Source organism: Armigeres subalbatus, chromosome 2 (assembly GCF_024139115.2).
Source record: "Armigeres subalbatus isolate Guangzhou_Male chromosome 2, GZ_Asu_2, whole genome shotgun sequence".
Taxonomy (NCBI): Eukaryota; Metazoa; Arthropoda; class Insecta; order Diptera; family Culicidae; genus Armigeres; species Armigeres subalbatus.
Window position 1 is genome coordinate 229,401,224 of NC_085140.1, and position 16,794 is coordinate 229,418,017.

At 38.1% G+C, this 16,794-nt stretch overlaps 1 protein-coding gene across 1 annotated transcript in view; it reads right to left on the reverse strand.

The window, feature by feature from the left end:
* Positions 1-957: 957 nt before the first annotated feature.
* Positions 958-16,794, reverse strand: part of LOC134211851 (serine-threonine kinase receptor-associated protein) — a 36,163-nt gene continuing 20,326 nt past the window's right edge. The window contains exons 2-3 of the mRNA XM_062689174.1: positions 1,506-2,171; positions 958-1,442 (exon numbers count right to left, since the gene is read on the reverse strand). Of these exons, the coding sequence (XP_062545158.1) occupies positions 1,237-1,442; positions 1,506-2,171 (872 nt within the window). The 3' untranslated portion in view covers positions 958-1,236. The remainder of the gene's footprint in view (positions 1,443-1,505; positions 2,172-16,794) is intronic.

Below are 16,794 nucleotides of genomic sequence, written 5' to 3' on the forward strand. Positions count from 1 at the left end.
CTACGTGGGCATCGGCCGTAATAGTGGATACGAAATTCAATTATTTAGTGTATGTTCATTGCGGATGGATATAGCCGAAATGTAGGCAATTTACTGTAAAAATGAAATTTCAACTCTACCTCTCGAAATTGGATTTTCAATAGTTAAATGCATTGAATAAATTGTTTATAATAGCTGTATGAAATCTTAGAGAGTTGGCTGATCGATTCATACCAAAATCTTCAGAATCCGTTGAAAAACGGCTAAGTTATTGGCTCTTACTTCCTGACCTCTTTTCGTGACGGTTCCGAATTCTAAACTTTGGAATGACCCCCTGTCTTACCGAAAGACGTAATTCTACGTCAAAAAATATATTAGTAATAGGGGAACTGTTCCGATCTCCATCTCACTGTACATATATCCATCTCATCGCTAAACAAAGAAATACTGCACAAAATTCATCGCTTCTTTTTGTCAACATGCGTGCTCACTGCTGAAAAAAATCACAAAAATAATAAACAGACTAAATTCCTTTCCATTGCTTTGTTTTTGATGGGATGGAAATAGGAGCTATGAGATGAAGTGGCGAACCGTTCCCCTATAATCGAAAAACTCATAAGTTTTTTAAAGAACTTTCTAAAAAAGTTCAATTTTTTTTTCGAAAAAAAAATGAAGTCCTCCCCTCAAATAATTAAATTTGGCCACGAATGGTTTGAGGGGGACGAAGACAGACAATAACATTTCCTTGGGTACACTTTTTTCTGATGAATGGTGGAACGGTTCGGATCCAACTTAGCTTCTCAAGTTCAGAAACCCTGGCCAATTACTGAACCGAATGTGCAAATCCACTGAACCTTACGTTCGTGTAAAGACGCGACAACGCCACAGAATTCCGAGATTCGTCTGATCGTTAGGCAGCTAATCTCAAAAATAAAAAGGAATTTTCTTTTCGTTCTACAGATATTTTAAACGGCGATGTTGGAAGGGCAACGCAATTTAATCGTTGAAAATAATAAATTACTATCATTTACACGTGTTAAATCTATCAATTTTTAGCAATGAATACGCTGAATGCTGTCTAAAAAGGATATAGGTATTAATTTCTTTTGGGGAAGTATACACTGCAAAGTTGGCGGGATAAATCATACTTTCCTGCGTGAAAAATAGTTTCAAGATGCAAGAAAAAATATGCGTAACTTACCGGCTAATGGTTTTCGTTTTATTGTTTCCAAATATTGTTTGAAATACATCTAGAGCTTAGTTGGCAGTCACTTCACGAGTAGTAGTCGAATTGACTGAGTTGTTGAGATCGGTTGGCTCGGTGCACTTCCAAAGCCCGTAGGTTTTGCCGACTGTGGTCTGCCACAATCGCAGCGTACCATCTTCCGATCCACTGGCATACAGTTCTCCATCCGGGCTAAAACTTACAGCATGGACGGGTCCGAAATGACCTTTGAAAGATTCTGTAAGATATGAAAAGATTGAGCTAAATTGCTTTTAAATTGTATTGGTAAATTGAATCTTACCAATTTCGTTGCCAGTAATATAGTCAAATTTGTACATTTTGAAATCTTCTCCGCCACAAACAAAAATCTGTTTGTCCGGATGTAAGCTGGCTGAGCTGACTTTAGTTGGCACGACGATTTCCTTCATCTTTTTCAGCGTTTCCGTTTCAAAGAAGGCAACATTCGAGCCATAGGTAACAGTCAATATGTTTCCATCTCGTGACAGCTCTAAACTATTAGGATGCGCGGTGAATTCAACTCGCATGGTTTCCTGTCCACTTGTACGATCCCACAGGCGCATGGTCTTGTCGTCAGCGCAGCTAATAACATACTTATCGTTTCGGGCAAATATGGCTCGTTTAATGTTACCAGCATGACCAGAGTATGACTCCACGGGCGTACCTGATGCGTTTAGATCAAATACTCTGACTAGTTTCTCATTGCTCCCAGTCACCAGACATTGGCTATTGCTATCGAATGCTACCGTTTTCACAATGTGGTTGTGTTGTAAACTGTGCACTTCTTCGCCTGTCACTGCGTTCCATATTTTCCCGGTAAAATCGGCAGCTCCAGATGCGGCCAGTGTGGCTTTGTTGTTCAGGGCAACACCCCACACTGCACCTTTGTGGCCTTCAAATGTGCCTACCCAATCTCCGGTGTCTCCAAGACGCAGCATTGGTTTGCCATCTGTTGTAAGAGTTGATAAAAGAAATATGTTAGTGATGTAGAAGTAAGGGAGAATGTTGTTAGAGTACTTCTATAGCTCATTTTTATAATGGAATAAAAATATTCATACACGTTCTTGTACTATTCAAGAGGCTAAAGAAAGGTACAAACTAGGAGAACTGTTCCGTTTTCCATCTCACTGAACATATATTCATCTCATCGCGAAACAAAGAAATACGGCACCAATTTCGTCGCTTCTTTTTGCTAACAAGCGTGCTCACTGCTGATTAAAAATCACAAGAATAAGAAACAAATCAAATACTTTTTCATTGTTTTGTTTTTCGTGGGATGAATATCGGAGATATAAGATGAAGTCCAGGAGCAGTAACCCTATATTGAATATTAGAATAATTCAAATTAGAAAAGCAGCATGGCACATACAGGGTGTCCATTCAAAATCGATTTTAATAATTCCGGTTTTTCCCGGTTGGAGCAACTAACACATAAATTATTATATTAGGGTATTTTTAAAGAAAATTTAAATCTGATCCATAGGAATTAGAATTCATAATAAATTCTTCGAGCCAGCCTTGTGAGCAAAAGCGTAAGATGACGAGTTCGATTATCGGTCCGGCCTAGCGTGTTTACGAGTGGGAAATGATTTTTGGTTCCCTGAGCATAGTATATCCACAGTACTTTGCCACACAAGATACATACAATGGCGGAAAGCTACTAATTAATAACTGAGGAAATGCTAATAGAAAATTAAGTTGAAAAGCAGGCCATGTTGGAATGTAGAGCTATAGAGGAAGAAGGATTTTTTTTCCAAAAGTCATGAATGTTTAACAAATTCTCACAGAACTAGAGAAAAAGCAGAAGTTGAACCAGATTTTTGTTTTACAAATACTTCAGTTCAATCAAAGTTTATTGCCTGTATTCCGTTGATTAAACCACCCGACTTGGACATTAATTTACAATGTTGTGAAAAACGGTTTCTGAATATTTTTTTTCAAAAAAAAAATTTTCTTCAAAAAGTTTTTTCTGTGGGGGGGGGGGTATGTCCAAAACCACCCCCGTGGCTACGCCACTGCTAAATTTATTTCCTAATGGGAACCCTTGGCAAAAAAGCAATGTTTTTCAGTATCTCCGGAAGCGGAAAACTAAGCCGCGTTCCGCGTCGAATGCTACTTGTTGAGAGCAAATCGGATAATGCCTAATACCAAAAAGTGTCTCATATTTTTGTGCACACACACATACATCACCTCAATTCGTTAAGCTGATTCGATTGGTATATAACACTATGGGTCTCTGAGCTTTCTATCAGAAGTTAGTCCAATAGCCTTCCCATATAATTAGTATTATAAAACGAGAAATTATAATATGTATGAGAAAGACAAAAAGGGTTCTCTACTGTTCTGAACTCGATACTGTCGAAAGATCTTATATTTTTGCAACACTTTTGGCACACCTTTCTTAGGCGTACCTTCTTAGCTGAACTGTATTTTTACTTTCAAAAAGATTGTGAAAAAATTTAGGAAGGTTGAACAGTTTAGTGTGTCAAAAATAAATCAAATTTCAGTATTAAACGACAAGCGACAGTAAACTGGTACCTGGAAATGTGCGTAGATTACATGAAGCTCCTAGGAATTTCTAAAAAATCGCATGGACTCCACAAAATTGTCTGAAATCATGAAAGCAGTCTGCACACACTTAGTTTTAATTTCTGCAGCTCGGCAAAAATCCGCACAGCCGTTTGCCAGCAAAATAAATATGATATTCCGGCAAAAATGGCGTTTGTTCGCTGATTTTCGGCCAATTATTTGCTGACTTTCAGCAATATAGACAGAAATCTTGACAAAGAACATTTTTGCTGTGGCACGGCTTTGCGAATCTCGGTAAAAGTTTAACATTTTGCTGAGATCCCGATAAAAAAAAGTCCTACGACTTTCCGAAATCCAGCCTCAAATTCAAGTGTTTTAACGTTATTAGCAAATCTGCTATTTTTACATAAATAATTAAAGAATTAACAAACTTATACTTTTGGAATATAAATTTAATGTAAATTTGAAAGAATATAAAATTGGAGAAATTCCCGGTAACTTGATCAAATTCCCGGGTTTTTCCCGTTTTTTTCCCGGTGATTTCAAATTCACGGGTTTTTCCCGGTTTTCCCGGATTCCCGGGTGAGTGGCCACCCTGAAGTCCATTTCCAGTTCTAGCGATTGCAAGAACATGAGAAATATAGAGAAAGATACAAAGTAGGAGAATGGAACGGACCTGGGATTGAACCCACGACCTCCTGCGTATGAGGCAGAAGCAGTAACCATATGACTACCAAGCCCGCTAGCATTGCATGTTATTATAATATGACTACATAAACCAAGCTGAATTTGTTCACATTAAAATGACCCCTGTATCCTGAGTTGTACGCCTTCGATCGTGTTGGAAAAAAATCATGATGGCCGCACGTTTCTATACAGATACTTTTCACACATTTTTGACGATTGTGACATGATTTTCAAATGTCTCGATAATATGTCTCGATATATGATAAAACGGAGGGGCCCTCCTTAGCCGTACGGTAAGACGCGCGGCTACAAAGCAAGACCATGCTGAGGGTGGCTGGGTTCGATTCTCGGTGCCGGTCTAGGCAATTTTCGGATTGGAAATTGTCTCGACTTTTCTGGGCATAAAAGTATCATCGTGCTAGCCTCATGATATACGAATGCAAAAATGATAACTTGGCTTAGAAACCTCGTAGTTAATAACTGTGGAAGTGCTTAATGAACACTAAGCTGCGAGGCGGCTCTGTCCCAGTGTGGGGATGTAATGCCAATAAGAAGAAGAAGAAGAAGAAGAAGAAGAAGAAGATAAAACGGAGGTGAACAAATTGGCCCTAAGAGTCTATGGTCAAAATACATTCTTTTATATTACTTTATTGTAAAATTTGTAATAAACCAGTTCTTCACTACATGTTTGGGCACTTCTCTTCAACTGATATGTTCTCATTGGCTTGCTTGTATTCAAGAGGAATTCTACCCCACTGTTTCCCATGGTGAAATGATCGGATCAGATTATGAACTCTGAAGCTATGACCAAATATTTTTTTTTTCAGTAAAACACGATATGGATGCTGAATGGAACAATTTTCGAATCCCTTCCAATCTTCAGCCAGGAATCTGTCTGGTGGGAATGGGCTATAGGTGACCACTTGACCAGTTTTCTATCTTTTTTTAAGTTCAATTCTTCAAAACTCTAAACCATCCACCTAGCGGTAATGGTGCTTTTCTCATAGTTCCGATCCAGCCCATGATCAATAGAAATAGGACAGGATTCCTCTTCAAATGCAACCTGTTGCAAGGATAAGTATCTAAAAGATGAACTGAACTTTTAACGCGTTTTTGAAATATTCAAGTATTTTTAAACCAACTATTTCTAGTTGCCTTCATTTTCCGTTAGCCTATTTCCTCACGAATGACAGCCATCAACTCCAGGAAGATCACTCCTGGACTCTCCATATTTTACCCATCAACACATGGGCCGGGACCTACGGCTTTTCTTGCTATCCGAAGGAAGATGATCTTAAATTATTTTTTTATACTCTATTTCATAGTGAATATATACCTATATTCATTTGGAGTTTTTGAAAGGAAAGTGTTGCGTCCCATCTATGGTGGGGTGCAGATGGCGGACGATGCGTGGAGGAAACGAATGAACCACGAGTTGCAACAGCTATTGGGAGAACCATCCATCGTTCGCACTGCAAAAATCGGAAGACTGCAGTGGGCCGGGCAAATAACCAGAATGTCGGACAGTAACCCGGTGAAAATGGTTCTCGATAACGACAACGGGCACAAAAAGGCGAGTTGTGCAGCGGGCAGGTGGAAGATCACTTCCAGAACATCTGTAGACTGTGTGATTGACGACGTGTAGCCATGGACCGAGCCGAATATAGAAGACTTTTATATGTACTGCAAAGGCCACTTCGGCCTTAGTCTGAATAAATAAGGCCGTTACAAATATTTAATTTCAATTATGTCCTACTGGTCTTCGAAAGGTTAAGGGGGGTGGGGGGCATAATAAAAAATAAACATTAAAAAATCAATTGTTAATTTGTTAATAATTTTGAAAATCATCAAAATCGTCCGAATTTTTTTTGTTGCCCCTCAAAATATTATTTTTGGGCAAAAAAAAACCGAGGGGGGGGGGGAGAAATAATTGTTTTTAAATATTTGTATCGGCCTAATAAATAAATATATATATTCATAATAAGTTCATCACATACTAAATCATATAATATCGATCAAATAAATAAAAATAAATCACCCTATTTCATCGGGTTATGCTTGCTTTCGGTTTTAAATATCCGATTAATAACTTATTTTGGTAGACCAAAAACAACCGATTTAATCGGTAATCGTCTACTGTCCATTAGAATACGATTACTTGCTCGACGAGACACTGAAGACGGCCTTACTGTTGAGGTCGAAATACGTATCTGTCAAGATACAATTAAATGGTGGAATTCAATGGGATTGTACAAACTCGTCTTATGACAAGTGAAGACATTCCACTATAAAGCTCAAAATAATTTTCTTAACTAAGGTTTGATTAGCTTAAACGATACTAGGGGAGAGTGTTCCCAAAACGACCCCCTCCCCCCGGCCTATCTCATAGATGGCGCTTTCAGTGAATATCTCTGTATTGTCAGTAGAACACTGCCGCAGCACTTCTAATTTGGACGTAGGCAGCCATCTTCCAAGGTTGCGTTTTTCGGAGTTTTCGAGCCATATTGTGTTATGACCACGCCACATTGTGTTTAAATTGATGTTTAGGCTGCAGGAGATATCGGTAAAATATTTTTAGCGTGTATTAGGAAATTAAACGATAAGTTATCCTTATTGCTTATAGTCTTAGCTATGTTGCACGTACTTAGATTAGGTCGTATGGGGTGGTATTGTTGAACGGCGCGTCATTCTGAGAAAAAAGTCGGGGTGGTCCGAAACCGACCGGCAAGCAGTGGCCCGAAGCTGACCCCCATTTTATTGCACTCTACTTTTTACTGCATGATTTGAAAGGGAGAAAGAGAGTGGACGAAATTCTAAATGATTTCGTGATATATTAGGGAACACTCACAAATTACGTAACGTCTAGAGGGGGAGGGGTTCCCTGATGTGTGATATCCCATACTAATTTTTCAGATGTTTCATACAAAAAGTGTGACATAGAAGGGATTGGCTGTTGAAAATTACCGATTGTTGCGGTACGTAGTTGATGGATCTTTCCTTATTTGCTGAGATGGGTCGGTGGTAGAACTACGTCTGTCTTTTCTATATTGGGGTACACTTTACGATTGCAAAAAATCGAAAAACTTCACGAAAATATGATAGACTTTGATCGTTAATATCTCAGCCGTTTCTCGATGGATTTTCAATTTTCTTGGATCATCCGATCAAGGAAGAGTCAACGCTTCATTCCCAATGTACACTGTAGTCGTTTTTTACGCGTTTTATTTTTACACGAATCGCTTTTTATGTAATTTTTTTCACTAGAATTTCGGGATTAACGCGATTCATTTAGACATATTTTGGAATTCATGCGGGTTTTTACGTTGTTTTAATTTACGCGGCCCATATCCTCCGCGTAAAAGCTGACTCTAGTGTGTTACAATATTTATGTATGATTATTTACTGCTGAACAATTGCTAACAGTTTAGCAATCGGTTTTGGTGAATCAGTCAAACTCGTAAGTGCATCGCAAGCTTCTTTTTCCATAGCACTACATTCCAACTGGAACTTGGCCTGCTTTCCAACTTAGTAATCTATTAGAATAAGGAAAATGAGTTCAAAAGTAGCATTTACCAATGCTTCGAATCGAGATACAATTATCGAACTACTTTTACTCTCTAGCGAGTTTTTATCAATTGATAATTTGGATATGTGTTCGCTTGAGAGTGTTGTTCATCCTCGATTATTTGGAAATTTTATTTTCATCATCCTTTTTCAAATTTTGTTCTAAAAATTATATACATCACCATGGTTTGTAATGCTCACTCAATCTCAGCAGAAAATCACGAAAACTACCAGTACTGCCACGTAGTTCAACGTCACCTTTGCGTACAACCCTATTGGGCTGCACCTTTGAGTTTTTATATTATTATTATTATGATTTATTGTCAACAGGTGAAATAGACACCCCAATGGCCGCAATGATGGGATGCACATCGGAGCCATGAGATTAAATCCAGGAGAAGTTCCCCTATATCATATTTAGGGTAAGTCGCCAAATGTTGAACGGCTAATTTCTTCGCCTATTGTTGAACGCACGTGCATTTCTTATGGGCGTTCAACAATAGGCAAAAATTTTAGCCGTTCAACATTTGGCGGTTTCCCCTACCACTGGCGAAAGTTGCTTTGTTGTCCAACTGAGTGCTTCAGTGCAAGTTTTGCAGACAGCATATAAGCGTCGCTCCATAATACATATTGAGCAAACATTGAAAGTTACATCAAATCTGTAACTTTTTGAATTTTGCAATTATTTCCATTATGTAACACAAAAATACTTTCACATTCACGTAGTATGATGGTCCTACAAATCTTTAAAGGTACCAACTGATTATAACCCTTAGTAAGTTCTAGTTTTCTAGAAATCTCACAGGGGCGTCTTGGCCAGGGGCATCGTCAATTATACCGTCTTACCCTACATCAGCTCCGCGAACGTAATCGTCAAACGTGCAATTCACTCTTGAGTAGGGGATAATGTTGGTCTCATACACTACCACTACCAAGTTCCAGTTATGGAATGCTTAACGACTTTCTCAGCATTCAATTACTTCTAACACGTCACAAAACCAACCAGTTGTAGATATTAATACACGAAAACCAACGTTAGGATCTAAGCTTTCGGTCCACTATGTGATATCCAATCTAAAATAGGTTTGATTAGAACAAAATTACTGAACATCCAATCGATTGCAAATAACCTCATTATGGAACACTTCGTGTCCAAGATGGCGGTGAATGTGAACAATGCCGCTTTAATGCAAATATTTGCCACAAATTTGTTCATACCGCCAATGTCATTGCTACAAAGTAACAGTAACCTTAGGTTACTAACCTACAATTATTGCTTTTGAGCGTGGATGTCGACACAAAAATGATTAAGAAGCGATTTATACAGAAAATACTAAACTGTTCCATACTTGATGGGCTACAGCTCTTCGATGAACCTACGCCGAATGGAGTATCCGAATCCTTCTCCACTGGACTCGATCCTGGGCCAATCGCTTCCAGTCGCCCTGAACGTTGAGCGCCCTCAGGTCCTCTTCAACTGCAGAAAGCCATCGTGTACGCGGCTTTCCACGAAGCTTGCGGCCTCTTCCGGGTTATCTACTAAATATTATCTTCGCTTGACGTTCTTCCGGCATACGAATAACGTGACCAGCCCACCGTAGTCTGCCGTGTTGAATAAGCTTAATAATGTCCAGCCTGACCTGGTACAATTCGTGATTCATGCGGCGCCGCCAGATACCGTTCTCCTGTTAACCGCCGAGTATTTTCCGCAGCACCTTACGTAGTAACGTAGTAACAATTATGGAACACTGATCAATTTAATTTGTCTCGAATAAATCAAATTTAAAGCTTTCTAAGCATTTGAAGCAGTTAAAATTATGATGGGTTGCTTGTTAGTTATCTAATATTGCTGATAGAGATTCATTTGCCATTGAAAATATTGAATTTGATTATGAAATTATTACTTTTTGGCAAAAGTGTTCTATAATTGTGGGGGGAGTGTACCGATTTTCCGGTGTTTCTCGCAGATGGCGCTGCCGACTAATCTGTCTGCACTCTCGTTTGTCGTTACTCATACTATTTTTTTGCGAAATATAGGTTAGTTCTGGACTACAGGAAGGGGGTTGCTTTCGGAACATAGGGGGGTCGGTTTCGGACCACCATTTTTGAGAATGCCGGAAAAGTATACACACTTAATATTTTTTAACGGGATCTCAGCAAAATGGTCAACTTTTACCGAGATTCGCACAGCCGTGCCCCAGCAAACACGTTTTTGCCGAGATATCTGTCAAAATTGCTGAAAATCAGCTAATAATTAGCCGAAAATCAGCTAACAATTATCAGTTTTACCGGAACATCAGTTTTTTATTTTACTGGCGCACGGCTGTGCGGATTTTTGCCGAGCTGCCGAAATAAAAACTAAGTGTGTACTTTCACTTTACCCTCTGTATCTTCTAACTTTCCACATCTGCACCCACAATAAAGCCTCAGAAATACAGAATAATGTCCCCGCTACAATATAGACTACGAAACTTGGCCAAAAAATCATTTTTCGCAATTTTATGGCCTCTGCCATATAGGAGGTCGGATTGGGAACATTCTCCCCTATTTATATATTAAGTAAGCATACTTAATATTCATCAGTAAAAATATATAAAAATGAATAAGAATTTGATGTTACCCATAAATGTAGGGGACTGTAACATCAATTCCGTATCAACTATAAATAGGCATCATAGGAAAGTAACGGAGATATCAATAACGGAAACGTCTCGCATATATTTATATATTTCCATAAATGCCTGAAAAATCAAACAACACCGGAATCAAACCTAATCAAGAGAATCAAAACACCAACATTTTACCATACTACAAGATCAAGGACGAGTTTGCAGCAGCCGTTGACCCAGTGTGCGAGTGACGCCTTTTTCAGTCCACCTCCTTCTTTCGCACCACATTGCAAATTGCAGGAAGAAGTGTGCCTACATATAAAAATATGCACGTGCTTCGTCGCACTACCATGCCTATCTATGACTTGATTGTGCGACCCGACTAGATTACCTTGAATGTGCACGAAGCAAAATCTGAACTCGCCGGTCAGCCACATTTATGTATGTTTTGGTTTATGTCGCTGTTGCTGCACCGGTCAATAGAACGTATCTCTCAGTTCCGCAACTAGTATAAGGAATGCATTTCATCCTAAACCGTATTATGTCTTAAACTATTAGCTTAACGTTTAAAACGTTCAGCGATATTGATGGATTTTACTATTTAACGGGTAAGTGTGAATTGTATCTATTATTAAAACAAATCCATTTTGGACTCAAGTAACCAACACTACAGAAGCCTGTTTTGATGTAAAACTATTTGGATTCAAATAAAAACCTGTTTTCAAAGTTTGATTGATTCAAAAGCCAAACTAGTGTGATCTGAGAGATGTTTATGGTAATCGCCTAATTATGTCGTGATTCTGCAGCCCGTTTATATACCTATTAGCTTCACAAGTCGTTCTCATAGAGACTGACTAGGGAAAATAATAAACCATTGAAACTAATATTCGTAGCAAGGTGATTGATCGGAACAATCGAAATTTCGCAGGGCTTCAAAAGTTGTGGCTCAGGATTATCTGTCTAACCTAGGCTTACCAGATAAAATTGTTTGAAAGGAGGACATTTGATTCTACGCATTGGCGTAGCCAGAAAATTGGCCATGGAGGGGAGGGGTGGTTCAGAATTGCATTCGATGAAGCCATTTTATTTTTTCATATCTAAAACTGATTATGATTTTTTGCTGCCGACTTTATGCCCCACGTCATACAAATACAGTGATCCAGAACCTATGCGTTTTCTCTGCTTGTTTGTAGCAAATAAAATAATGAGTGCAACGGATCGTTTTTCAATTTTCACGAATTTTTAGAACATAATATTGTCCAAGCCGATTTAGTGCATGATCAGCGATGTTTTATTGGAATAATTATACTTTGAATAAATTACTTTATAGAATTTCCTTCTATTTTAGTGATTTAGTGATACGAGTGATTTTTTTGCCTCCTTTCTTGTACAACAAAGTTGTACCGAAAGGTTATATGATCACTCCAAAAAGAATTTTTGATAAGAGGCCTGGAGACCCATAGTGTTATATACTAATCGACTCGGCTCGACGAACTGAGGTGATGTATATATGTGTAGACATTATTTAGACACACTTTTTGGAATTTAGCATTGTCCAAATTACTCGCAACAGGCTTCATTCGACGGGGAACCCTGTCCCATTGTTTACTACACCCAGGTTTTTTTTTACACGGTTGGAAATCATTAATTTCTCGGGTAACCTGAATTTTCACAGCTTTTCAAATACCCCCTGAATTTTCTTTGATTTTTTGTGAATTTTTTCGTGGGGTTAACTCATTGTTTCATTGATGCTGAAGGTCTTAAACGACTAAAACCAAACCGTGTAAAAAAAACCTGAGTGTATTGAAAATTTTATGCGCAAAACACGCTGAAAAACTTAATATTTTTAGTATTTTTTTAGGGTTTTTTTTTTCATTTTAAAATAAACTAGCTATATGCGGCTACAAAGCCAGACCGTGCTGAGGGTTGTATCATCGTGTTAGTCCCATGATATACGAATGTAAAAATGGTAACTTTGCTTAGAAACCTCGCAGTTAATAAATGTGGAAGGGCTTAATAAATACTAAGCTGCTGTGTAATGCAAACAAAGAAGAAGAGGGCGGGAGGAAATTGTATGAAAAAGGAGGACATGTCCTCCAAATTGCTATTAAGTCAAATAAGAAGTAAGAAATAAGAATTTAAAAATTAAAGTCAGTTCTTCTTTCTTTTTTCCTCGCTGCCCCCCGCCCCTTCTTTCTTCTTCGTTCTCACTTCTCATTTGTCATTTGCCACTTGCCAAAAAAAATAAATTTTTTAAATTTGTTTCGCAAATATGAATCAGTTTATGACTTGAAAGGGCAAAATACGTGAACGAAACCCGTAAATTCTTGTCGAAAAGGCTTTCAGGAATCTTCCCTAGTAACTTTTTGGTTTAATGCTGGTTTTATAACACTCTTGAATAGTAAGTTATGGTCTTCAAGAGCGTTATAAAACTTAAAATGTTTCTTGGGTTGACAGTTACTCAGAAATGATTCATAATGAACCACAAGCGGTAAAAGTTATTTAATGAAAATCCTTGTTGTTTGCGGTATTATTTGCAAAAATAAAAAGAGAGACTAAAATTTTCAAAATTTTCTGGGATAACAAAATCGGGTCGAACACTTGATAAAAACGTGATAAAATCGGACACAGACAAAATCAAGGAGTGACAAAATCGGGTCAATACTGTAGTGACTTTCAGAGGAACTCAATATCTCAAAACTCATGTACTCAACTCATATTCAAGGCAACATCTTGCATAATTTGAATCATCCAAATGACTCACCTTGTATTTCCACCTCGATTAATTTGTCGGTAAAAGAGTAAAACGTAGCTATTTAGCTTGAAAAACTAAAGCGCGGTGCTTCCCTTTAAAATCGCACGCATGAGAACTTGATGAAAAAGATTTGGAATGATTTTACCAGTAACATTTGTTGTTGTAGAAAAAGTGGTAAAATATTACTTTCATATGAAGTTAATAACTAACTAACTAGGTGAATGAGTTACAACTTGTGACAAAGAATAATGTTTTTAATTTAAACACCAATTTTGCTGCAAATTCTACTACATTGTGGGGAACAGTGTGTTGTATGACTTCGAACATTTTCCTACAACCTTTGTATGTGAAAATGCCTTTTTGCCTTTCTCGTACAGCAAAGTTGCACCGAAAGGCTATAGGATTACTCTAAAAATGAACTTTTCATAGAAGGCCCGGATACACATACTGTTATATACCGATCGACTCAGCTCGTCGAACCGAGGTGCATTCGACGGGGAATGCGGTCCCATTGTTTGCTATTAAAAATTAACCCGATACAGGGCTGGTAGCGACCGATACCGCTCAAAATAGTGACTTTAGTGACCAAAGCTGACGAAAATAGGGACCAAATAGTGACTTTCAGTTTCAGTTGCAAGTTCGATAAGACGAAATCAAGCGTTTTTGGGTCGAAGGATAATCTTTTTTTTTTGTAATTTGTGATGGAAAACATCTTTCACTCACCACTCTTTTCTCTTAGAACGAACTCAAAAGACTAAGTAAAATTGAACTTTTAATCTCACGGAAATTTTACTCAATATCAGTCAAAAGCAGGACTACTCAAAACTATAAGTAATGTTGCGAGCAAATCATTTTTTTACGCCACTGGAAGTGCTGACCCTACATTGGCTCTTCTTCTTCTTATTTCTATTTTGGGTGGTGCTTTATTTTGTGCACACACCCGACTAATTGGACCGGCATCGCAGGCCATATGTCCACCTATCTCTACTTTATACTCCGGTGGAGTTTACAATCATTGCATGAGCTCTTCTTTATCGACATGTTTTTGATGTTACTTAAATGTGTCTTACAGTGGTAAGTATTTGTTTGATTTTACGTCCGTAGACTTTTCCATTCCCCCCCCCCCCATTGACTTGCGTTCTGACGTGGCAGGCGCCAGCGTGACCTTAACAAATGAGTCTCTGTGCAAGAACAGCTGACTGGTCATAATAGAGTAGCAACTACGGGCAATAAATCAAGCTCAAGCTCAAGCACTGGAAGTGAGCAAATAATATAGACCTGTTTTTCTTTCCCGAAAAATGATTTTTCGGCAAAAATATGCGTGATTTGTCGTAGATGCCACAGAAGTTTTGGAATTTTTAATGCGAAAGGAACAACAGTACGGATCGTTTTAGTAGAAAACGAAACAAAAATTATGAAGATTCAGGTACAACGGACCTGGGATTGAACGCTCGACCTCCTGCTTATAATGCAGGACAATGCTCTCAGAACTTTTCAATATTTTTCTTCCAAAATACGCATATTTTCCTATTTGCTTCGTGAACGATTTTTGCTATGAAATTCGACAGCGCATGCAATCTTCAAAATTGGGGAGACTTGATCTCCTTTCTATGATATCTACTCAATAAATATTTTTTAGAGCCAACCCTCCATTACATCTGTCAAATCTACAAAAAAAAATAGCCGTTTGAGAACAGTTTTTATTTTCTTGATTTTTTTTCGCCAAATTTTTGTATGGATGACTAATGAGGGATCAAGTCTTCTCATATTAAGGCAACAAATCAAAATCCAAACATCCTGAAATGGATCAATCAAGGTTACTTATTTTGCACTCACCGCATCAAAACAACGGCGACACTGTATACACATATTTCTATTCGTGTTGTTTTGACTGAACATGTCTACGGTGGCTCGATCTGTTCGTTTCATAGTTTTTGCTTATTGATTGATCCATTGTGGTGGAATGTTGGCATTTTTATCAGTGAAGATCATTTAGCATATTTATGGCTTTGGGCTGTGAAAAAATGATAGCATTTGGTCATTATTGGAAGAAGTTGGTCAAATTTTGCGTGCCCACTAAGTACATTTTTAGAAGAAACAAAACACCGTAAATAATGGAGTAAATAAGGTTGTCAATAAAAAAAATCATTTGTCTAGAGGATCTATTATAAAAATGCGCTACTTAGGAAATATGAATACTTCTTTAGTTCTCGGTAAAACAGGGGAGAATCAAGTCTCCCAAGGAATCAAAATTCCCCACCTTCCCCTACTGTATAAAGTTAAAAAAAAAAACGAAATCAGCAGTTCTTCTGCTTGCATGACTGTATACCAATTTATAAATTGTGACGTAAAACACCTTCAATAAGCTACATGTAAAATGCTAATAAGAGCAGCTAGTTGAAAGGCTGGCAACGTTTCAGAGCGATCACTTTTCCATGATCCGTTATTTCATTTCCGCCATGAACAAAGCATATATTTATTTAAAAAAAATTTAGTCCGTAGCTTCAAAATAGTAGAAAATAGTGACTTTTTGTGAGAAAAAGTAACTTTAGTGACTTTAGGTCGAAAAAAGAGACTTTTTAGTGACTTGCCCGAAAAAAGTGACCAAGTCACTAAAAAGTGACCCGCTACCAGGCCTGCCGATATCGGACATTGCATTTCGGAATTAAAAATGCGATCTGTGATTTTTTTTAATAATAAATTTTACGATGCACGAGAAGGCTCATCGCCGCTAGGTGGATTAATCTGGGTTCTTAAAATTGAAAGTCATGTGGATAATTGTAAGATGCATAGAAAAACTTCTGAAGCTCCGGGTTTTGCCTTTCTCGTATACTAAGTATACGGTAAAGGCTATATGATCGCTCCAAAAACAAACTTTTTATAGAAGGCCCGGAGACCCATAGTGTTATATACCGATCGACTCAGCTCGACGAATTGAGGTGATGTCTGTGTGTATGTGTGTGTGTGTGTGTGTGTGTGTGTGTGTGTGTGTGTGTGTGTGTGTGTGTGTGTGTGTGTGTGTGTGTGTGTGTGTGTCTGTGCGCACCCGCCCAAAAAAAATGTCACTCATTTTTAAGGTACTTATCCTCAACCGATTTACTCGCAATAAGTTGCATTCGACGCAGGATACTCTACCATTGTTTCCTATTGAAAATTGGTCCGATCGGACAATGGGCTCGGAAGTTATGGCCAAAATACCACCTTTTTATATAAAAATTTAGTAAAAAAATGTCACTAATTTTTCAGGCACTTATCCTCAACCGATTTATTCGCAACAAGTTGCATTCGACGCAGAATACTCTCCCATTGTTTCCTATTGAAAACTGGCCAGATCGGACTATGGGCTCAAGAGTAATGGCCAAAATACTATTTTTTAATGCACGAGAAAGGCACCATCACCACTAGGTGGATTAATCAGGGTTTTTTAT